General features: G+C 45.3%; 1 protein-coding gene across 1 annotated transcript in view; it reads left to right on the top strand.

The window, feature by feature from the left end:
• The window catches only part of TNFAIP6 (TNF alpha induced protein 6), a 156903-nt gene that overhangs the window by 47716 nt on the left and 84781 nt on the right, over positions 1-24406 (top strand). The window contains exon 2 of the mRNA XM_085645597.1: positions 596-733. Coding sequence (XP_085501723.1) covers positions 596-733 — 138 coding nt within the window. The remainder of the gene's footprint in view (positions 1-595; positions 734-24406) is intronic.

Genomic DNA, 24406 nt, shown 5'->3' with positions numbered 1-24406 from the left:
GCTGTCAAGTGGACGTTTTTTTTGCAGCTCCGGGCCATGTCGGCATTTGGCCCAGATTCTCAGTCCATGGGGTGAGCTATTTGCCTGGCACTGTGTGTTGGGAGAGGAGGTGATGGTGAATTTCTCAATGTGTTACATTCTGTGGACCTAGTAAAGACTGCCACCAGCAATATCACCTTCTCGCCCAGTGACTCAGTTATGAGAGATTGCCCAAAATTCTTTATCACCCTGGGCAACACTCCTGTGACTTACTAGCCCTTTCCTCCAGATCCAGTTACATCAACAGTCCTAACCCAGGGTATTAGTAAACTTATCAATGAGCCTAGGCTCAAGGCCATGATTAATGGGGGATAAAACATACCTTTCAGTTCCAAACTGCAGAATTCCTGTGTGATCTACATATGCAAAACAGGATGGTGTACTGCTTGATAAGGACCAAGAGGGGGCAGGGAGCGCACAGGTGTGATCCTATATGACTAGCCTTGATGTACCTTGTGAATTTGGCAGTACAGTCATGTACCCTGAGGTTGAGCAATTGCTCTTTGGCTTTGATCCTAAAATATCAAGTAATGATTATTGATAACTGTTTCCACAGAACAAGCGGCTGGGGTTTACCACAGAGAATCGCGCAATGGAAAATACCAGCTCACCTACAAGGAGGCCAAGGCGGTGTGTGAGTACGAAGGGGGGCAGCTGGCCACGTACGAGCAGCTAGAGCAAGCCCGGAAAATAGGTATGAGAGTAATGAAATGCAATAAAAAGAAACTAATGTGGATTTCAAATGTATTGCTTACTCAACTGGTGAGTGAATATTGAAGTCACCTTTAATCCAAATTATAGCTTAAACATTGAAGTACAGACTGTGGGAAAGTAACTGCAAATCAGAGTAGAATTGTTTCAAGTTGTCTCACCCTTCTTCTTTCGTTAACAGTGGTTGTTTTATATTGTACATAAAGCCTGCTACTTTCTGTGGTCTGGTCATTTGTAATTCCAAGTTACAGACAGCTTTAGACAAACTATTGTTCCCAGTACTTAGCATATGCTTGAAGTGGGCTTTAATTTCGTGCCTTGCTCGTGATTGGATAGCCTTATTTTCTATCTCAGTTGTCTGCTCTTGAGTCCATGGCGTTTCTCCATATTAATGTGTTTGTCCTGCCCAGAAGCATTTTGTTCTCACAGTGTTCTGTTTGGAAGAGCGGCATTCTTCCATTGCATTCTTTTTTAAATAAATATTGTTATTAACTTTTTAATCTATTATAACTTAGGCAAACTTTCTACAACTTGCCTGCAAATCGATATATGTTTCATGGCAGATACCATCCTCGTGTGTACACAGGTTTCAGATGGAGACAACAGCACCGGTGTCCTTATGAATCATACTGTTCTTTACTCGGTGTTGAAGATACCAACTGTCCTGTCGTTCAGTCTAGACATTTTTTACCCCTTCAATTTTATCCCTCACTCACCCTCTACCTTAAAATCTTGCCATTTGGCCTGAATCTTTTCACATTTTCAAGGGCAAACCGGAGCATTATAAACAGTGGCCTTGGCCCGCATGTACCAATCCATGGTATGGCACCATGCTGTGCGTCTTGGCGGCGTCGGCCCTTCCCAGGAGCGTGCTCTGTCATGTCAAGCCACCATCAGGGCCTGAGTGCAGAAGAATGGATTGTACTGTCACATCTCCCCAGAGTCACCAGTGGTGGTGTAAGGATTAATCTGGTCCCTGATCATTGAGGAAACACAATACGGAAGCACCGCCCTCTGTGGTCTCCCCATGCTGAGAGCAGCACTGAATGCTGCGGCTAGACTGGTATCAGGAACAAAAAGAAATAGTCACATCTCACCAACCTTGAAAGCACTGAATTGGTTGCCTTACGAGGCAAGAATACACCTTAAAGTGGCCTGCATGACGCACAAAGCAATTCACAACAATACACCCAGTTACTTGGCTTTAAAGCTGGAAAGGTCTGGAGGCTGCAGACAACTACGAAGTGCGAGCACTTTCCTTCTGAAACCTCAATCCTTCCATAAGAGGAGAACTGGTTGTAGAGCTTTCTCAGGGATTGCACCAAAGATTTGGAACTTTTTACCTCCACTAGTGCGTGGAATCACTTCCTTTACTGCCTTCAAAAAGGAAGTAAAAATACTACTAATGAACAAATTCATGTCCTAAGTTTTAATTATAGGATGTCACCGAGTCATCTTTAAGATCCTATTACCATTGCCTATCTCAGATGGATTGGTCGAGTCTACTGTATGTAAGACTTATATCACAGCCCTTTTTGCTCAATAATTGTATGTAGTCTAAAGCTTAGTTGGCTGTGGGTCACCCTGGTCATCTATACATTTTACATCAACTGTGAATCGTTAAAAGTTATAATATGTATGTTTGCTAGCACAATCCTCTAATGTTCATTAACTGTCTATTGTACAAAGTCCTGCAGAATCACGGTCCTCTATGTCTGTTATTCATATATTTTATATTTCTTTTGTACAAATTGACACTTTTGAATGCGTGTATACCACCTCAAGCATTTATGTTCTTTTACTGTAAAGCGCTCTGATACCCTCTTGGGTCACGTTCGCGCTATAAAAAACTTTATAAATAAATAAATAAACAATGTTCTACTTGTTTGCAAATAAATTGGAGGCGGGCAAAGCCCCAGAGTGTGTGCAGTAGTGTCTCTACTCATCCACAACCCCTCAGACCTCTCTCATGGTGGGCTTTGCCGATTTTGTACAATTGGGTTCTAGTGTAATAGGAGGAATGCAAGATTTTAAGTTGTACCAGGGCAATCCCCGCTCTGATGGTTACCTCTCGAGGGTGTCTGCATGCCTCTGCCCTATCATTGTCCTCTAGTGTACCTAGCTATTGCTCCCAGTTGGCTTTCAAAGCCTGGAGTGGGCATTGCAATTAGTAGTAAACAGTGCTTAATTTGTAACCAATATAAGTGCCTGGGCCGTTCTCAGAAGGTCACTGCAGCGTGCCCCACCCATTACCCCGCCAGTGCTGCCAATGACAGTCCCAACACAATAAATAACCATTGCACTCCTACAATAGTGACCTGTGGTGTAGTGAATGCCCGCTTTAACAGCTTAAGCGGGGATCTCACTGGGCCCCATGGCCTGGTGAACTCATTCCTCTAGAACATTCATTATTTATAGGCTGCATGTGTCTGTATGTTTGCAGGCCCACCACCAAGGGACCAGGACGGGGTCCATCAGGCCAGGAGAGGCCTCCCCTGCTTCGCCTGCATGTTAAGATGCCTGTGGCCCCGGGTTGGAGGTCCTTCAGGGCCCCTTCGCAGCCCCGTGCCTGATGCCCTGCTGGGGCACCGAGCACCCGGGCCGCAGAGTCCCCGTCCCTGTCCCCTCCAGGGACAAGCAGAAGCCCTTTCATTGAGGCACAGCGTGACCAGATGGCTGTACTACGAGCCCGGCCATCTGGTCACTCCGACTCCCTCAGCCATCTAGTCTCACGCAATACTTTCCAATAGTGTGTCCAGATGGCCGGGCTGCCCTGGAAGTCCGGATGAGGGTTCATTTGCTTCCTAAAGCCCATCTACGGATCCTGGAGGCTGTGTGAGTTTGTGCCTTCGGTCCCCTCTGTCACTCTGTGTGCACGGATTAAAAGAAAATGGGTAATTTTTTCCTCTAGATTACTAGGGACAGGGTACCTCAGACCCCCTTGAGGTCCATCAGTTCTCAGCCGGCTGCCGCTAGGGCCCCAGCCGTCCCGCCAGTGCTTCCAGGGGCCCGGGTTCACTCATGCCTCCCAGCCCTGCCCAATGGGCCTGGCTCGAAACTACACAAAGGACAGGAGAGACAACCCCCTGTCCAGCTCCTGCCAAGGGAGGTGCCCCAGAGCTCCTCTAGGTGGCCACTTGATTGTGCCATGTTGAATATTGGCCCCTGGGAGCATCTGACTGGCTAGGACATCTGAGGTATGTCCCTGACCTCCTCTCATAGGTGGGTCACCAGAGAAGAGATCCTTCCCCTTTTTAGGATTACTTAAGGGTTCCCCTGAGGGTGGGTCCTCAGATTCGTCCTGACAACAGCTTCTGGAACCGACTGCCTATCACTGAAGATTGTTCAAAGACTCTTCTGCTTGTGGACACTGAACCTCTGCTGTTTAAGCCAGGACCTGCAACAAGACCACAATGGCTAGGAAGAATTCGGCTACATCTTCATCCCTGTGCTTCTCCAAAGATCTGCAACTCTGTGGCCGTGCATCCTCCGAGTCACCAAGGACTCAGCCTCGACCCTAGCCTGAAGGAATCTCCCTTGAATGAAGGAGGCACTTCCCTGCATCTGCAGGCACCTCAACGTCAATGACCACTTTGCCACGGACATCGCCCGGCTCTGCAACACAAGTAGTGGTTTGTTGGTTCACTAGAGGCAAGGCCAGTCTTCCCTGCAAGTTGGGAGTCTGTAATCCCTCTCCAGCCAACGTAGACCGCCTCCCTGTGGACAGTGTCTGTTTGGCGTTACCAAGGCTTGTTGGCTCCTTCCACCGAATATCTTCAAGCTGCAAGTACCCTTGCCTCCAGCACTGCACAGCTCCAAGCACGTGCATCCCATGCCTGCATCCTCTGCCTCATGGGCCTTTGTCTTCAGTGTGCTGCTGGGCTTCCTTGTGACCACCTGTGCCTGTTGCCAGAGGGTCCTCAAGGGGGCTCTATTGACTCCTGTTGGCTCGCCTGCGTGTTGATGGCTGGCCCTGACTTACCTTTGCTGGGTTAGTCCCACAGACCTTGATGGTCTGCAACCATGCATCTTCTCCTGCGAACCGTTGTTTGCATGTGCCAAGGCTTGTTGGTGGTCCTGCCGGCTACTGACCTTCCTGTACTCGTCCACCAGTGTGTGACAGCTTATGAAAGGCTCCTGGGCTTCTGCAACATCGCCTGGTCTCCACAGCTGCTGTCTCCTCTCTACTGTGCTACAGCGAGAACCTGGGCTGGTACTGTGCTCCTGTGCCTCCTGGTCACATCCGGGTGGTTTGGACTCTGTCCCCTTTGCTTTCAGGTTCTTCTCACCTGGATTCTTCATCCTGTTTCCACCAGCCACGAGATGCTATAGCTGCTGAACTTCCATGGCCCGTCATTGGCTTCTACGGAGGTTTCTAACACAACTTCACCCATATGCACTTGGGTTCCTTGCAGCAGTTATTCGTATCTTCTGAGGATCCAACTGCGACTTACCCTGAGTTGTCCTATGGACGTCAGGCCCTGTGTAACCACTGCGCACCCGGGCGCCTTGGGGTCCCAGGCTACTCACCTTGGGTGGTTACTTGCTTCCTTGCTTCCCTTGGGGTCCTCCAACCTTGGGTACTAGTCCTGTTTTGGTAACCATTCTGCATTCCACTATTTTAATATATGGATTTGGCCCCCGGTGGGGTCCTATTTGTTTTTCTATGCTACCTACCTATTTTCTAAGTATTCTTTGTGTGTAATTGATATCTCCGGGTAGGCAATATACCAAGTAAGTGTCTAGTGTGTAGTAATAAATATAAAGTAATGTTTCTACTCACCTGGTGTGGTTCTTTCCTATGTGAAAAGCTTACTGACTGACTATAGTGGTACATGCAACTGTTTTACACCCCTCCCGGATAAGACTTAGTTGCTCTCCACAGCTACCCCTTGGGAGCTTTGGTTTTCAGGGACCTAAACACCATCACTAAGGATTGTCTGGAGTAAGTGCACAGTGCCTCGTCATAGATGGACACTATATATTGAGCCTGTCTCCTACATTGGTGGTGCAGCAGTTGGGATAAAGGCTTGCATTGCATTACCTCTTTGTCATAAGTAAGGTTCTCACAAGAAACCACTACTACCTTTGGAAATTACACAATACATATAGGTAAGATTTTTTGCTAAACTTTTAGGTAAGTGTCAAGGGTAATTCATAGCCCTTTCTCCAACCCTTTGGACGTTTAGAGTGCTAGAGTAGGGTACACTATACTACAATAGCCCCATGTCCACTACTGGGGAATCTAGCCAGACTCAGTGCAGTGCCCTTAGGTTCCAGGAAGACAGGTAGTAACCCCAATAGGTCTTTTATATTGGAATTACTCCACCATGATGACATCCAGAATCCTGGGAGGTCACTGGAGGAGGAAGGCCTTGGTAGGGGGGATGACATTGAAGAGCAAGAGGTCTGTAGTACCACTGGCTCTGTCAATGGAAATGGCCAGGGGGAACCTAAAGAGGCTCCCCTGGAAGACCTTACACCTGTACCTGTACTGGTGGTACTGGAGGGAGTCATGCCAGTAGGCCCACTTTTACTCCCCCTGGGTTGGTTCACAGGATTCCTAGGAGGAGGAAGTCTTTCTCTTCCTCAAACGCCCTTTCCTCAGCATCAGATGCTGGGTGTACTCACTCTAATTTAGATGAGGCCATGCTAGATAGGGAGTACAATCTGCCCAGGCTTGAGAAGGCCAAACTCAAGCTGAAGAGGGAGCAGTTGGCCCAGGAGATGGAAGTCATAGAAGTGGAGAAGGAGGGGAGGAATTTGGGGTTAGACCCCAATGGTGAAAGCAATAGAGAGACTAGAGTCGTGGAGGAACACTTTGACTCTAGGATCTCAGTAGGATAGTGCCCCTTTGGAAAATTCAGGAGGATATCCATAAGTGGATTACTGCTCTGGAGAAGGCATGTAAAGTCCAGAAGGTCCCCCAAAAGCAGCGGGCAACTATTCAGTGGCTCTCCTGTACAGACAAAGGTAGAGACAAACTCCTGGCAGGATGGGAAGAGGATGCAGAAAACTATAAGGTTTTGGAAGAAGAGGCACTTATTGAAGGGTTGGGACTTACTTGTGAGGAATACAGGATCAATGTAGGAAAGTAGGATCTGCTTTCAAAGCTACCCCCACTTTTAGCTTGGTGTCAGTGTGTTTTTGACCTAGTCTGACAGGGATCCTGCTAATCAGGATCCCAATCACTGTGCTTTCTCCCCTAAATTTACCATGGTAAGTCCTCCACAATTGGTTACTGGTGCACCCTTGTAAGTCCCTAGTATATGGTACTAAGGTACCCAGGGCATTGGTACACTAGGGTCTCCCATGGGCTGCAGCATGTATTGTGTCACCCATGGGAGTCCACTTAAATTGCAACCACATGCCTACCATTGCAGCCTGTGTGAGTTGGTGCTTGCACCTCTCATGACAGATATACGTTTCCTTATATCTGAGGTCCCTGCACTTAAAACTTATAAGTCACCCCTATGGCAGGCTCTTCAGTCCTCAAAGCAGGGTGCATAGTTATAAGTGTGAGGGTGCCCCTGTATGAGCAGGACACCCCTGCAAACCCCAGAGTCGATTCTCCAGACCTTGTAAGTGCTGTCAGCCATTTTAATACATATAATGGACATTATGAGATGCCTAACTATATAGTGGCTGTACCGAACATGGTCATTTTTGGTATCAAACAGGTTGGAATCGTACCCCAATCCTGATTCCAGTGTTGGAAGTACGATCCCATGTACTAGGGGCTCCCATGGGTACGCCCCTGTACTGGTAACATCCTTAAAGGGTCTGCCAGCAAGCTAGTTCTGCTGCCGACCACAGACATGATTCTACCCTCCTGCTGTTGAGCCAAGCTCGAGCAGGGGAAGCTAGAACAATAGGTTTCCTGTCATAGGAAGGTGTGACCACCTCCCAGACAGGATCTGGTGTATTGGGCTGGGGTGGGTCGCTTGCCAGTGCCACCAGACTGCTTTGAAGGGCACATTTGGTGCCCTCCTTGCATGCTCCAGTTTGAGCTAGTTCAATGACCCCTTGACTCCCGCTCTGGCATGAAACTGGACAAAGGACTTAGGAGTAACCTCTCCTCTGTCTAGCCCCTCCTCTGGGATGCACCCCTGAGTTGTTCCAACCTTTACCCTACGGTTCTTAATGGCTCACATTTGGCTGGATACTTAGATTCGTCGTGGGACAGGACTAAAGCCTGAAACTATGTTGCTCTTTGACCGTCTGAACAATTGGACTTCGTTGACTTCAACTGTAACCGAGACTGTACCAAGGAAGACTTCTGCTGCTCCTGGTTTTGCTGTTTTTCTTCGTCGTCTGTGTCTGTGCTTCAACAGACCTGTGAGCATCAAAGACACCCAAAGAAAACTCCCTTGGATGAAGGAGTCACTCCCCTGCATCTGTAGGCACCGCAACAAAGCTGACCGATCTGCTGCTCCTGTCATCCTATGGACTTCCCAAGACTCAGCAACACAGGTGGTGGTTCTGCAACTCCATCGAGGCCTGACCAATCCTCTCTGCAATTTTGAGGCCAGTATCCCTTGTCAGAACTGTTGGGACTGAACCACTAAGCACCATGTTGACCTGCCGTTGCCACGGCTTGTTGGCTCTGCACTCCAGAGATCTATGGGCTACAAAAAGCTCCAGCCTCTCTTACCTTCAAGATCAGCATCCTCACCACATCCTCTGCACCATGGCTCTTCATCTTTGGTGAGCTGCTCGAGGTCTAGTTGCGATTCCTGTGCCTTCAGTCTATGGGCCTCCCAAGGGTGTTCTACCACTTCAAAGGGCTCCCCTTCTTGCTCAAGGCCTGCCCTGATTCTCCTGCTGTTGGTGAGTCCCTTGGACTTTGCTGGTCACAAAGTTGCTCTTTCTACGTTTTCCACACTATTTGCGTCTACCAAGGCTTGTTGGTGATCCCGCCGGACAGCGACCACCCAGTCACTGATATCCAATGTGGGACAGCTCATGCAAAGCTCCTGGTCTTTTGCAGTGTGCCTGGTCCCCACAGCCACAGCGACAAGGTCACGGTTGACTCTTCTGACCCTCCTGACATCGGTGGGCATTGTGTCATTGTGCCTCCTGGTCACCTCTAAGTGGCATAGACTTTCTCCCCTCTGCTTGCAGGTTTTACACTTCAAGAATCCACCCTTCCACTGGACTTATTCACAGTCTTCTCCAGAGGCATTTTCTTCAAAGTCTTCTATTGTTGTCTATAGAGGTTTCTGACGTCTCTTCACCCCTATGCATCTGGCTTTCCTGGTGTAGGTAACCTGGTTGCCGTGGCATCCAAGGGTGTGCTGGCTCTCCAACCTTCTGTCCTCCAAGGGAGTTCTTCAGGGTCCTCTGAGAAGGGTCCTTCTTCTGCAAAACGGCAACTGCAACTTCCTTATTGACTTCTATTAGACACACAGCTGTGTTTCTACTCTGCACACAGCCTTGTTAGTGTTCCTGGGTACTTACCTTAAATGGTTCCTTGTGTCCCGGCTTCTCTCAGTCTTCTGGGCCAAATCCCATCCTACGCTGCAGTTCGCATTCCACTTTCTTAGTATATGGTTGGTCCCTCCCTGGAGACCACTGTAATTTGTGCTACTTACCTGATTGCTTTTTAAGTATTCCTGTGTACTCTGTTGATATCTCCGGTTAGGAGATATACCAATGTGTTAGTGAGTGCTGTGTAATAAATAGAAGTATTTTTGTATACACACTGTGTGGTTTCTTTTCATTTAACCTACACTTCAGATTAAAGTTGGTAAAACAAGCTGCTCAACACTCCTTCAAGTTAAGTCTGAAGGCTGCTCTCCACAGCTACCACTTTGATAGCGTCCTATGGTTATCAAAGACCACTAAAATCACCATAAGCGTTGCCTGAATGAGTGCAAGGTGCACCACTTGAATAAGTGTGCACCATATACTAACTCAGCCTCCTACACATACTCAGGTCCATTTTATACGCAAAGAAAATAGAGCCAAAAGCAGGGCTAAGATCTTCATAGAACTCTGCGTAATCTCACTTAATGTTGCTGTCATTTTGTTTACTTATGCAACAGTTGCACCCACCCTTAGATTTTTAGCTGACAAGGAATTGTAGGGACCGCCCATAACAATGTTTTCAGTGCAGGGAAATTACAAGCATTATTCCGGGGCACTAGTAACAGAGGCCATAATGTGCCCGCGGTGGCAGACATTTTTACTGAGGCAACTTGGCTATCAGTGACTCCAGCTTAGAGTGTGCAGGGACCTCAAGGAGAACAAAACATCTTTTAGTTTGTGAGGAGGTCTGCATAATCTCTAACAACACTCTGACTGCCCGGCTGGCACCACACCACACTCTTCCTCTTAAGTTTAACATGCAATGTAAGAGGCCTACAGTGGAGTCATTGTATGCACCCTTCCAGAAGATAGTGTATCACTAGTTTCAAAGCATCTGAGTTTTAAATACAGAACTGTCATTGATGATAAATGTTCAAAACCTCGGAGTGCACTCTAGCTTGTAATTTCTCCTGTGTGCAGGGCTGTGTTTATCACACTGCAGCCCCCATGGGACTTTGAAAAGACCAACTTGACACTGAATGGAACAGTGAATTGAGAATGAGCTGTGCCCCCTTCGGCGTTTCTTGGCAGAGCTCACCTGCATTGCTTTCAGCGACATTTGTTATTAATGCAAATCACATTTTGGAAAGCGGTTTGGAAATTCTAAGAGAGCGCAGAGAGAACGTGAAACAAACACTGGTACTCGAAAATGCTTTTTTTTCTGCAACTTAATATTTATTTACATGTTTATTTAACTCGGGGACAGAGAGTGAATTCAGTCTCGCCACAAAAAAGTGGTTGCCTAAGGCGCCCTTAGGAACAGAGACTTCACATATTGTATCTGGCAGATAAATTCAGGTTTGGCGCACTATGCGTGCAGTACTGGCCACAATGCTGTCTTCGAGATAGGCAAAGCTGTCTGTAGTCAGACTGCAAAATGGCAGAGAGGTGCCAATCAAGTTGTCTGCTACAGTAGAACGCCACAAGCACCTATACCCACACACAACACCGCAGGGACTGACACTGCATGTTTTTACCGTGATCACATATCGGGGGTAAAGTCACAGGGCTTTGCATGAAATTACATGATGAAAATGGAAAACAAGTACCAGAAAAGGGTAAAACTCAGAGAACAATCTAAAGTAGAGCTGGAAGCTTAAATGCAATCCCCAAATAGATAGCATTGCTGTAAGATGAAATAACTTGTAATATGTGGATAGACGTGCCATCCTGTTTCTTTCTGAGTGTCCCTTCATTATTTCCCCAGATTTTTCTGCTTTTCCAGCCCAATGGAGGAGTTCATTCGCTTTGTATTTGCTCTATATGTAGGCTGGGGATGCATCGAAAGGGTTGCTGCCGCCTCACGAGGAGGACCAGCCTTTTAATGTGCACCCCTGGAAGTCTGTCTATTGACACCCTCATGGAAATGGCGCTCAGCTGTCCAATGCTTGGGTCCTTCACTTCTTCCTGACTTCATGTTGTATAAGTGTGCTTATGTGTGGTATGCATGGAGACTGTGCGCTGTATGGATATGGTATCGTACATGTGGGTTAAGGCCAGGGAGTCCTTGGTGCAGCCCCTTAAACCTCATTTTGGAGACTTCATTGCAGTTTGTCCCTCATCCATTTTTTTAAACACCAGTTCAATATCGTCCAGAGCCAATCCACCAGTTGAAACTGGTGCCTTTGGAACCCAGCCTGTGATCTGCCCAGCAAAAAACTCAAACCAACACAGTTCACCAATCCCACACATTCAGTGTAGGAACCCCAGGGAAATGTGTGAGAAGTTGATTTTAACTCCGGGGGGTGTCGTACCTGGTCCGCCGTGCAACGAGGTCGTGAGCTGAGGTCTCCAGCCCTGAGAGTCCGGGAACATTGTCTGCAGCCTGCCTGCCCGCCTGCGCACTGGTCTCCCTCCCGCCGCCGCGCTTGCAACGTCCGCGGAACCGGCAAGGAGGGGGACTACAATTCCCAGCAGCACTAGGTGGGGCAGGGCGGAACCGCACGCCCACTGGACGCGCCTGGAGGCGCTACAAATTGGAGCGCGCCCTCCGCGTCGCGGGACGCGCGCGGCCGGCGCCGGGCTGAGCCCGGGCAGAGGGCGGGCCGTCTGTGGCCGTCCGGGGTCGACGGAGGCCGGGCCGGGCCATATCTCTTTGTCACTCGTCTCAGGTACTGGCTGTTATCCCTGCAACGATTTACGCCGAGTATAGTAACAGTTTGATCTATTGGCTCCCCTTTGTCTCAAGGCAGAAAGTACTGTTCCTGTTTGCTCCTGGATCGTTTACTACATTCCTAAAATTATGGCAACCTCTCTAAGATCTGGTCGGAAACGCGGCCAAGACTGTCCAGGGGGATCAATATCAGGCTCCTTGGATGGCTTTATTTCCAGAGCTACTCGTGTTCTCGAACATGAGATTATTCTTAGAGAGAAGAGACTGTCCGTAGAGCTAGCAGCTAAGAGATCCTCTCTGGGGAACATAAGGTTGGCACAGTCCCCTGTTCACGCGGCTACTGACACGGTCCAAAATGTGGCACCCAGTATTGAGGCTCCTGGTTCAGATGAAACGAACATAAGTCCAAACAGCAGCCGCAGCACAGACAGCATTTCTATTTTGGAAAACAGTTCTTGTTTGGGAGTGTATAACACTATTCCTTTATTCCCTAACCCAGAGATACCATCAGAAACTGATAAAGTCAAGGGTAAAGGGCACATGAGTTTGCCCAAATCTTGTAAAAGGAAACGTCCAGGCGGGGTGAGCAAGGGTAAACGAGCTAAAGTGGCAAAAAACCAGTTATCTACAACCAATACTAATATTCAATCAGACTGTAATTCACTTTTAGATATTTCTGGTTCTACAGCCACTAAAATTACATCTGGCAAGCCACGTGCGAACCCATCTTCTACTGGTAACATGGACACATTTGAACAATTATTAAGATCATTGTTGGCTCCCATCTTAGAGAGAGTAAAACAATTGAGCGCCAAAGTAGAGAACCTTGAAAATTTATTGTCGGCAAATACGGCTGTGATGGAAAAAGTTTTAGAACTGCAGCCAGGCCATGGGTGTTTATTCCCGGTCAAGGGCGTGTTACCACATAAGGACACCTCAGATATTATTAGCGTGTCAATTTCGCATACTAAAAATCCTCATTGTGGTTCAGATTCTGCACCCATGGCGACGGAAACTGGTTCCGCAGATGTGCCTGACAAAGAACGTTCCAATACTGTAAATAGAATAAGTAAAACCAAGCCAGTGAACGTAGACTTAAATAAAGACCAGCTTGCTAGTGCTACCCCCGCCCGTTGAATACTGGCCCGATCTCTATACTACCATGTATAAATCTACCTCAAGAGTCACTTCCTTATACGGCTATTCTGGCGGGCGTCCCTAAGATTTCACATGACAAGACAGAATCCTTTAGAGATTTAAAAAACAAGGTCATACATTGGCTTAATGGAAATAGGGCTCTTCCATCCAACCTGCAAGCCGAAATTCTGTTCGTGCGAAGGGTGAGTTGGGTGGGCACTAAAATTAAGGATGTAGAGGGCGATTGCATCATTATAAACTTTAGAGATCCTATAGTAGTTAGGCACATTTGTTACCATCCTAATACCCAAAATCCTGTAGGTATCCTCACCCTTGATTTACGGTATTTTTATCCGTCTATCTATTTTACTCGGCCAGCACAATGGGTAAGGGTAAACAGGGGTAACCCTAGACCACCTATTCCAGATTTTAACCTCCCATTGCATAACCGTTTTGGTCCTCTCAATGATACGGAAGGTGTGGATTGACTGAACCTTAACAATACAGTTCTTGATCTTACTGATATAATAGATCAGGATAGAGCCGCTACAAAGAGAATAAATCCCGATGTCCAACTGCCGGGTGGTCCAATAGAGTTTGGTGGTGATTGTCCTACATTGGTTGCCCCATCATTGATAGAGGATTGTAATACTGGTGTAAGTTTCGCCGTTCCTCTTGTATACTCACAGGATCATTCTGACCCTTCTCTTTCACCTAACCCAGTGCCTGCCCCTCCTGCCATCTTGGTGGCATCAGCTCAGGAGACTTTCACATCCTTGGAACATGACATCAGGGAGATAAAACACCCAGAAAGCCCTTTAGTCCCTCCTTGTAAGATTATGAGTTGGAACGTGGCGGGTATTAGGGCTAAAATGAATGACTCTAATTGGCAGGAATTCCTATGCTCATTCCACATAATATCCCTACAAGAGACTTGGGACACACAAAATAGTTTTTCTATGGATGGCTATTGCCATTTCCACATTCCAGCCAAACAAAGTGTAGCAGGGAGAGCAAAGGGTGGCTTGATCACGTTGTTCTCCCTTGAGATAAAGGGCTCACTTAGGCAGCTTGATGCAGGTTGTCCAAACTGTTTAATTGTGGAACTTTCGGCTCCCGATGTAAATAAAGTTTTATTTATTAATCTATATAACTCAATGGATGCCGACAATAATCTGGACCTTTTAGAGCAGTTTCTTTTATCTTATAGTTCAAGGTCGAATTCCTTTGAGATCTTTCTGATGGGGGATCTAAATATCCACCCTTGCGATAAATTGTGTCGAGGTGATGATCATGAGGATCCGCAATTCTCGGCCGCCCCACATTTTGAACATTCTAAACAGGGGGAAAGATTAGAATATCTCCTCGCAGAATGGAACCTTTATGAATCAGCTTGTGGGGAGGGAGAAAATAGGATCCCAACCTTTAAAGGGAAAGACAAAGGTACAATCATCGATTATATTTTCTTGAGTTCTTTAATGTTAGTCCAAGTTGTACGTTATTTTACAGAGGTTTCTATTTTTAGTGATCACAACCCGGTGATTCTGGAGATAATCCCGGGTGGCCGAACATTAGCGTTTAGGCATCCGTCACAAAACTTGGTGAAAGAAGTTGTCCTAACTGATCAGGGTAGGAAACTCCGGTGGACTAAAGTGGTTCCAACTACTTTTTTGTCCGAAGTTCGGTCTCAAACCGAAACGGAGTTTAATATTTGCCTAGATCCTCAGTCTCAAGGCCCAGAGGTTATAAATGCCTTTAACATTATTTGTAAACAAATAAATCAGAATCTATTGTTTAAAGGGAAGCAAAAACCTCAGCTGGAAAAAAGATGGTTTAACAAAAATTGTTCTCAATCCCACGCTGACCTTCTCAAAGCCTTGAAAAAAATCCCTAGAGATAGGGATCTCGTAGTTTCTAAAAGGCTAGTATATAAACAGGCCTTAGCCCAAAGAAAACAGGAACTAAGGGAGGAAGCTTGGACAAATCTTCTGTCTACTGACACTCTGAAAGATAGTGGGAAATTTTGGGCAACTATAAATCAGCCCTTGTTCTCTAATGATGATAAAAATCACGAATTTGATTGTAATATTCCTGACGAGGCATGGCTAACCCATTTCGAAAAAATATACAGCCTGCCTGTAGATGGTAAACATGCTTCATCAAGCTTGCCACAAAGCAATTCTTTTTCCCTGGATTTTCAGGTTCCTGAAGTAGAAAGGGCCATAGAAGAAATGTCGCAAAACAAGGCCCCGGGACCTGATGGGGTCCCTGCGGATCTGTTTAGAGCTGATCCACATATCTGGGCAAACATTTTAACCAATGTATTCAACAGGACTGGGCTAAATAATAATAATAGTTTTCCCGCTACCTGGGCAACCTCAATCATTATTCCAATTTTTAAAAAAGGAGACCGACAGGACCCCTCCTGTTACAGACCAATCTCCTTGATAGATTCATCTGTCAAAATACTGGGTAGAGTGGTCTTGAACAGATTAAGTGAATGGTTGAAGGGGAGTGGGATCCTGTCGGATGCACAATACGGTTTTAGACCCAAACGGAGCACCATTGACCAGTGCTTAAACTTGCACCTTTTAATAAATAAATACACTGTGGCCAAGGAGGGGTTTTTATACATGGGTTTTATGGATCTTTCCTCTGCGTTCGATCTTGTCAATAGATCCAAACTTTGGAATATCCTATTGACCATGGGCCTCCAACCTTCCCTTGTATATTTTTTGGCCGATCTTCACTCGGATTTATCAGCCAAAATCAGAGTCAACTCAAATGGGCGATGCACGAGGCTCTTTAGGTCAGACAGAGGTGTCAGACAGGGATGTATCCTGGCACCCTTGCTGTTTACCCTATATATAAACGCTCTCGATTCTCAGTTGGGAGAGGTATCTTTAGACATCCCGCGTATAGGAGACCAGGTTGTCCCGGTTCTCCTATATGCGGATGACGCAGTGCTTCTGGCTCGCACTGGAGTAGGGTTGCAAAAGTTGCTGGATGCCTTCGGAGATTTTATGCAAAAACTGGATCTTAAAATAAATGCGAAAAAATCTCAGGTCCTGATTGCGGGGAAGGGAAGGCAGAAATCCAGGGTTAAAACTTTCTTTTGTTGTGGGGATGTGGTAAACAGGGTCTCAACATTCCCCTATTTAGGGGTTGTTTTTGATGAAAAGGGCACTTGGAACCCTCAAATCAATAGCCGGAGTGTGGCATTTGCTAGGACAGTTTCGGGAGTTAGAGGCTTCGTTAAAAGACTAGGGGCCAGACCAGTTGTAGCCCTACTAAAAGTTTACGAGGCAAAATGTTTAGCTGTCGCAACGTATGGCTGCGAGATATGAGGCTACACCAACCATAATAAAATACAGCTTATTGAAAATAAGTTCCTACAAGACACCCTTTCTGTCCCACAGTCCACTCCGACTTTCTCTACACACACGGAAGTGGGAATTGGTTTTGTGACAGACCTGATTAGAATGGCTCCTCTCCTTTATTGGCTCAAGATTTGGCTGAACAAAGAAATTACTTTAAACCATGTAATATTAAATAACTGTTTAAAACTGGATAATGTAAATAAAATATCATGGTTAGCATACATAAAATCTGGGTTCCAAAAGATAGGTCGCGAGGCCCTCTTCCGATCGCCAGAAACTATCACGAAGAAGGATCTTGCAATGACCAAAACTGCCCTTGAGACCTTATTTTCCTTAGAACGTGAGGAGCTAGAAATGACAAAGCCAACAGTTAGAGCCAATTATGCCCTGATCAGTTCCCCTGGTCCTGAACCATATCTGATTGTTGTGAACGCCTCATACCATCGGTTCCTCCTAATCAGATTTAGGTTTAATTTGGTGCACTTCTCTCTGGGCTTTTTTAAAACCTGGTGCACTGTGGATCGTGCAGAACCCTGCAAATGTGATAATAGTTCGAGACAGGACACTCTACATTTTTTTATGTTCTGTAGTCTTTACAAGGATTGCAGGAGGAAGTTTTTGCTGCCGATATTGAGGGAGCTGGGTTTCAGACAGGTTAGGCCAGCACTTGTATATTTATTGCAACTAAGTACTCCACGAATTATGTTTCACGTCGCAAGCTTCTTGGTCGCTGCTATGCGTATTAGGAAAAAAATTATTTTCCCATTGCAGGTTTTAAATTAGATCATTTTTAACATTTTACGTACAAATTTTATAACTGTAGTTTTTACATTATTTATATTTGAATATGAAATAGGTCATATTATGATCGGGATTCATGGCATGAATTGTGTGTTTTATTCAAAGTTTTTTAATTGTGTTTGTTAGGATTGTATGTGTCTTTTATGATATTAATTTATCGAATAAAGGAATTTTGACTGACTGACTGACTAACTCCGGATGGCTGGCTGGGGTTAGGGATTTTAAACAGGAGCGGCCCGTGCAGGTGAGAGTGGTAGGGCGGTGGGGCCAGGTTGTGGGGGGGGGGGGGGAGGAATTTGACAGACGACCACGAGGGAAATTAAATAAATAATTCATTTTCCCTTGTCTGTTGAAATACCACCACCACCACCCCCCCCCACATCCGGCCCCTCCTCCACACTGCTCTTACCTGCATGGGCCGCGGCTTATTTTAAAGTGGGCACATCAATTGATTGGTCTGTGACCTTCTGCCAGTGCTTCCAATTCTAGGAAAGTACTGACCTTCTAGAGCCATTATTTGTACGGCTCTCTACTTTGGACAGAAACGCTGCAGCATCAGCTGAGAAGAGTACTATGTATGAGAACGAGGACATAAAGTTTGTGTTGTACCCAGCATTGGAAATAACCATAGATCTGTGAAGGGGAAGGCCCTGCTGATATGCTCTGCTTGGCTGAAGAGAAGGAGTGTGCCACGGAGTAGTGAGGCACATTCTCTGACCTCAAGGCCCTTGTGAGGCCTGAGTTGAGGACATCGCTAGCAAGAGAGACTGGCCGAGCTATCTGAACAGAGCCAGATACATTTAGGCAAGATTGCTTTCGAAAGAGGGTCTAGAACTGCCATAGACATAAAAAGGCAATGCCTATTGGTAAGGCTGAGGTCACCCTCCCTATCTGTTTGTAGTGAGCATTTGAGCCATTGACCCAGTAGGGGCCTGAAGATTACTGCTGCCACTGGTTATGATGTAGTCTCTATACGGTGCGGACCTTTCTGACACCAAGAGATGCTTCAGGGGTGGTCCTACTTCTACCCTTAACCCCAGGTGCTGGAGCTGATTACTCTCAACTGCCCAGGTGCGCCATCATCCAACACATAACCAAGGGTCCCATTGTTCAAGCAATCCAAAAAGTGGTCCTACACCGTTAATGTTCCATCATTGAAGAACGGAGCAGTGATCCCCCATTTTCAAGACCTAAACCCGTGCTTTTTATAAGACCCATAAGGGGTTGAGACAATGTGCACATACTTTTCTCAGTACCGTTTAGCAAACCTGAACAATATGTCTCCGTTACCTGTCTTGGAGATTTCTGTCACTGGGATTTTCAGATGTCTGATACTCTGTCCAGTTTCCATTTGCTCATTAGTAGACGCCCTCTTTTGTGCTGTGCAATCTAATGGTGTTATGGGTGTTTTGTCACAATCCCTTTAACACTGCCCAGACCCAGAGTCCCTCCTTGGGTCAATATCTTTGGAGAAAATGAGCCACTCTTTCCATACTGACAGCAAAGAAAACTTTATTAGCACTGCTTAGAATCTCCTGCTAACCTGTTTCTGGCAGCTAAATGTAAGGACTTGGAGCCTAACTTAGGGGCGTATTTACAAGCCCCTGCTGCCACCACAACGTCACTTTTCAGGACGTTGCAGTGGCGATAAGGGCTTTGCCTTATTCACAAGGCAGCATTAAGCCACTTAGCGTGACTTAATGCCGCCTTGTAAATAAGGCCCCCTTCACACTATTCTTAGCGTGAAAGGGGTGGGCAATGGGTGTTTTGGTGGGCATTCCACCGCAACACCTCTTGATTTTGACGCTGCCCCATATTTACAAGGGCAGCGTAAATATGGGGCTGCGCCAAAATTAAGACCCGGGAAAACCTGGTCTTAAACAGGCGCAACGAGGAGAAATGCTTTATTTTTCCTTGTTTTTGCTGTTTCTATGTGTGCTGCGTTGTGCATTAAGCAGCACACATAGAAGTTACAAAACGCAATTTAAAGATTGTTTATGTGCAGGACGGGAGACCTTCCTGCACATAAACACTATTCCCCTCAACGCAGACACCCTTGCACTATGGTGCAAGGGTGCCAGCTTTGCTGTTAGGCTGCTTAATTTAGAGCCAGCACAGGGAGAAATACCAGGGCTGCACCACATTGTTGTAAATATGGTGCTGCCCTGCGTTTTTGAAGTGCGGAGCGCTAAGCCAAGGAGGCTCAAGCCGCACTCCGTCACTTCGTAGTAAATATGCCCCTTAGAGTTTTGCAAAGCGTTACTCCGCAGGAAACATGACGGATATTCTGCCCATCTTATTACCAGTGCCATAGGATATAACGCACTTGTAATAAGGTGGGTAGGACATCCATCAGATCTGTGACAGAGTAACCCTTTCGCCAAATTCTTAATCAGGACTAACCATTTCTCATCACAAATTACCAGTGACCGCAGCTACATCATTTAACTTCGTCTTTGAGGAGCCTCTCTTAAACATGTACAACTGGACATTTTCTCTTAGCCAATTTCAGCACCATCTAAAATTTGCCATATACCCATCGAATTGATGGGATATGCCATATTAGCACGGCTGCAATATTTGACAGAAAACAGCAATCTCTTGGACACCCCTCAAACTGGTTTTAGGCCATCAAGAGTTAGTGGCAGTGACTACCTAGGATAAACTGAGATGAGAAGCTGATGCTGGCAGTGTTGCAGGACTGGTTTTCCACAATTTCCTTAGCACCCTTTAACAGTGACAGACATAGCATTCTCGCTTGCCTCCAGAATAATGCTGCCCAACACCCCATACCTAAAGAAATTCCTTGAGTCTTAATCAGAGAGCATCCTTGGTAACAATGGCTAATTTCCGCTTTGATTGCCATTCCATAAGAAAGGGGTCCCACACAGATTTGCCTTTTCCCAACTTTTTAGGATAACCAACTTCTTGCACTGACCAAACAGATTCAGAGTTTATATTTTGCCTTCTTCCTTCCCAATTCTAGCCCACTAGGCTAATGCCTCTGTTATACAGGCACTTAGTAATTTAGAACTTCATCAACCCTGTAGCCGTATAGTTATACAGTCCATCTTTATGGCAAGTGTCATCTATATTCAACATGTCACAGGTCACGTCCCAGCAGTTCTTTTCCGACCATGATTTACAGGCTCCTAGCCTGTTTTGGTGGATAGCCATCCTGAGTATGTAATGGAGGAAATATGTGATTTTTGCATTTTTCAGGGTCGCCTAGAGCTGTGGGGGTTTTAGAAGGGATATCTACCGATTAAAAGTTCAAGAGCCTGCCTCCTTTGTTCATTCCCCATCCAGGTATTTATATATTTCTGACTTTTTCTGGAGAGCAAGGGGCAGTGTATAAAGCTAAAACACGCCATGAGCGTGAACAGGTGGTGGATTCAGCACATGCACTGACTGGGGAGCAGCAAGACAAGATGTGGGCAGGGACTTCAGGGTCCGCACAGACATACCTGCCCCGTAAATATTCTAGGTCCTAATGCATTGAGGGATCAACAAAATGTACTAAGGGTTAGCAGGGAATGGACTGTATTCATTACCGGGATCCCTGGGGCTTTTGGATTTCTCCGTGGAGATAGCAAGTCACCAACAGGCCGAGTCTTACCAGCACAGTCTCAGACTTGGAAATTTCCCTTGATATGGACTTTAGTCTCAACCAATGTAATTCATTCCCAGATGGTTCTCAGCCAATACCAACCTTCCTCAACTTCCCAATCATTCATGACTTCTTGCAGGTCGAGTCTCCTCCAATCAGATCACCTGGCTCGTTTACTCTGTGAACAGTCCTTCCTTCTAACCTACCCTTGTGAGAAGATGGATTCTTCACTTCTGAAGGCCCCAGTTATGTCCATCGGATCTTGTCTTCTGTAGCCCAGCTACCTCCTATCCCAGAAGCTGCTGTCATGTTTAAAGGCTCTACAGCCCAGTTTTCAACATCCGCCCTAAGGATCCAGTTTTCACGCCATACAAAGAGGACTAAGCAGATTTTGAGTTATTGTGTATTTAAATAATTTATTATAGTGCTTTCATCCAAACAGACCAGGTGGTCTCTTTTTCGGGCTACATGGAACTAAGGTGTACGGGGCATGATCTGTATTCCATATTGCGACCAGAAGAGACCATGTGGCATGTAGAAGGGCTTGAACTGACCTCAGTACCGCCAAGAATTAATAAAAAGTTATTAATAAACTATTGAGGATTATGCGGAGACTCCACACTCGTAAATATACTACTTGTAAATCCCTTTATGAATAATAAACAATCATAAACTTACACAAAAGTGTAAGTTTACCTTTGTGAATCAGGACCACAGTATATAATGCAGCAATTATAATAGATATCAGACCACACAGCAAAATCAATATTAGGCATCAAAACTTCAGTATGACAATTAACTTATGGTTTGAGGTGGGAAAGAAGAGGTGAGAGAAAAATAGAAAAGGGAAAGCACAGTAGGGAGTAAAACAAGTGGCTTGAAAGAAATTATATGATAAACAAATGTAAATACATTTAGTAGTAAGTAACTAAATTCCATGCTCAATGAGCTTAATAACTATATGGTGAAAATATATGTGACCATTGCTTATCATAAACCCGAGAGTTATGTTCAAACAATGTGAGGATGGAAATATTTCTCAAACATTAGGCAGAGAGTATTAAAACTGTAATATAAGAACAAAAACCTTCAAGGGGGGTTCTGCACTACTTTTAATGCGTATTATGAAACATAGCAGTAGTGTTAAGATAAATTGTTACAGGAGACCAAATGGTTTCTCTTTTAAAGGCAAGAGAAATAGGAGACACATATGTTCTGTGAAATGTATGATTACAACATACTTTGTATCACCACAATTGAAAAGAGATATTTTTGCAATTCACCCAGTTCTTTACAATTTGTTCTTTGTGATTTGTTGAAAGGCAACTGTTTGCATGAGATCTATTATTTTAACATTTAAGGAACAGCCATTCCAGTTTTCTGGGAGAATGCCTAAGAATATATGCATGTAAAGGTGAAGGGAAAATTTCAATACAATATTAAGTTTATGTGTTCCTAAAAATTGTTTTCTAAAATTAATGAGTGTGATGACATGTAAGTAGAAAATGTTTTAGGTCATTTCCAATCTCATTAAAAGACTAACAGTTCTGAGGAGCAGCGAGACTTATCCTAATTAAAACCCATGTTGTTATAAGACGTCTATTGTAGATAAAGAATAAATACTGAGTAGTGTTTTCTGCACAAGAAGATTTCTGTGTCTTTAGCCATATTTTTCCACAAGTGAATTCACCAATTAATATAAAGATTGCCCTCCCAGTGTAATCCTATATGAGATTTCTGTCAACATTAGAAGGCTTAAGGATTTTATAGAGTGGAAGCTTTGGGATGCGAGTTTACTTAAACAAACTTAATTCAACAGAAGGATCTCTCATTTGTCCACATGTAGTTACACCGAAGAATCTCAAATTTGTCCAAATATAGTTACACCCTTAGATGAAGGTAAACGTTTTAACTTTTTCGAAAAATGCTGAAATAGATAATTCTGGGTTTGCGAAAAGGAAAAGTGTGGCAGCTACATAAATAGACAACTTAATTTGGTCTTTGTTGTGTTCAAAAGTCTGCATGTGTTTATTTTGCCTACTTTAGATACAAAAGGTTCTAAAGCAAGAATAAATAATAGATGAGATAGTAAACAACCTTGTCTTATGACAAAGGCTATGTTTAAGTCCTTCCACCATTCCTGACAGGTCAGGGTTACACAGTCTTTCCATTGCTTAGCAATAATTAACAGGGCTGCTGGCATTGCATAAAAGATGATATCATCTAGGTAGCCCACTAGTAGTTCGCTGTGTTAAATCGGTGAGCAAATTTATTGATAATTTAAAAAAATGGTGATCTAAAATTCAAACAGAATCTGGCGAGTAGCAAACATATGAATGCTATCCACATGATACTGATAGCATCACATATAAAGTTTGGTTTGTTTGTACCATTTAGCTAATTTCGCTGGTGTCAAAGAAAGTGCTGTAAAGTCGGCTTCTTAACTGGGTGGGACTAATAACTTTGCAAAACCAAACCAGTATCAAGGACATTTGACTGACCCTTCCATTTTCAGATAGCCATACAGCCCATCTCTCTGATAACTGTAATTTATCCTCTGGTTTAACTTTAAGGCATTCAGCGGATAAATACAAGATGATTGGTATGCCTGAGCCAACTAAAAAGTGTAAAAATGTTTGTTGACATAGAGGGAGAAATTAAGCCATCTTTTCAGTGACAAAATGTGAGATCTGCAAGTATCTGAAGAAATTATTGATATGCAAGTTACACGTTGCTTTAATCTGTTGGAAGGATTTCATTCAGTTACCTTAAAATACATTTCCTAATTTACTAATGGTGGTCAGAAGCCAGTTGAAAAAGTATTTTTTATGAAAAAGTCATAAGAGCTCATAGTTATCTTTTGACGTACATCTTGGACAAATGCGAAATCACGAAGAACTGGAAGTCTCCGGGAGGGCCCCGAGCAACTACATGGAGAAATGGATAAGCTGCGAGGCGAGATTGCTCCAGAGGGAAGCTAGATGCAAGATGGGCATGCTAAAATCAGCACGCGCTTGGGATACATTGGTAGAAAGTGTTTACTGCCCCGGAATCTGAAACCCCCATAGCCTCGCCTACGGGATCACCAAACCTAGCTCCACATTAAGGTGCATTGGGCCCTTATTGATGCTCTGGATGCCCCTGGTACTTGCAAAAGCTGATGTACAAGGCTCAGAGTTGAGCACCCACTATCTAGCACCTTTCTTTAGCTTACACAGACATACCAATCTTTGCTAACAAATGTATGATTGAGGAGGAGCCTAGCGCGCAACCAAGATGGCCGCGTAGGTGCGAGGCTCCCGAGGACCTCCGCGACCTCCTACATCTATCCTGTCTTCATCCTGATTTGGTTGAGGGGACTGTGTCGGTGAACCTGAGCCGAGGTGGTGCCCGTTTTCCGTTTTCGAATCGGACCCCGGGTGCCGGGATGGGCATCGATTGAAGTTTGCGGCCTGCTCCTCCCCTGACCCCGGCCTTGAGTTGGGGGTGATCCAGTGGAGAAGTGAACAACATCGGCGGGACGGG

The sequence above is a fragment of the Triturus cristatus genome, chromosome 3_1 (genome assembly GCF_964204655.1).
Source record: "Triturus cristatus chromosome 3_1, aTriCri1.1, whole genome shotgun sequence".
Classification (NCBI taxonomy): domain Eukaryota; kingdom Metazoa; phylum Chordata; class Amphibia; order Caudata; family Salamandridae; genus Triturus; species Triturus cristatus.
Note: the sequence above shows the minus strand (reverse complement) of the source record. Positions and strands in the feature narration are given on the sequence as shown.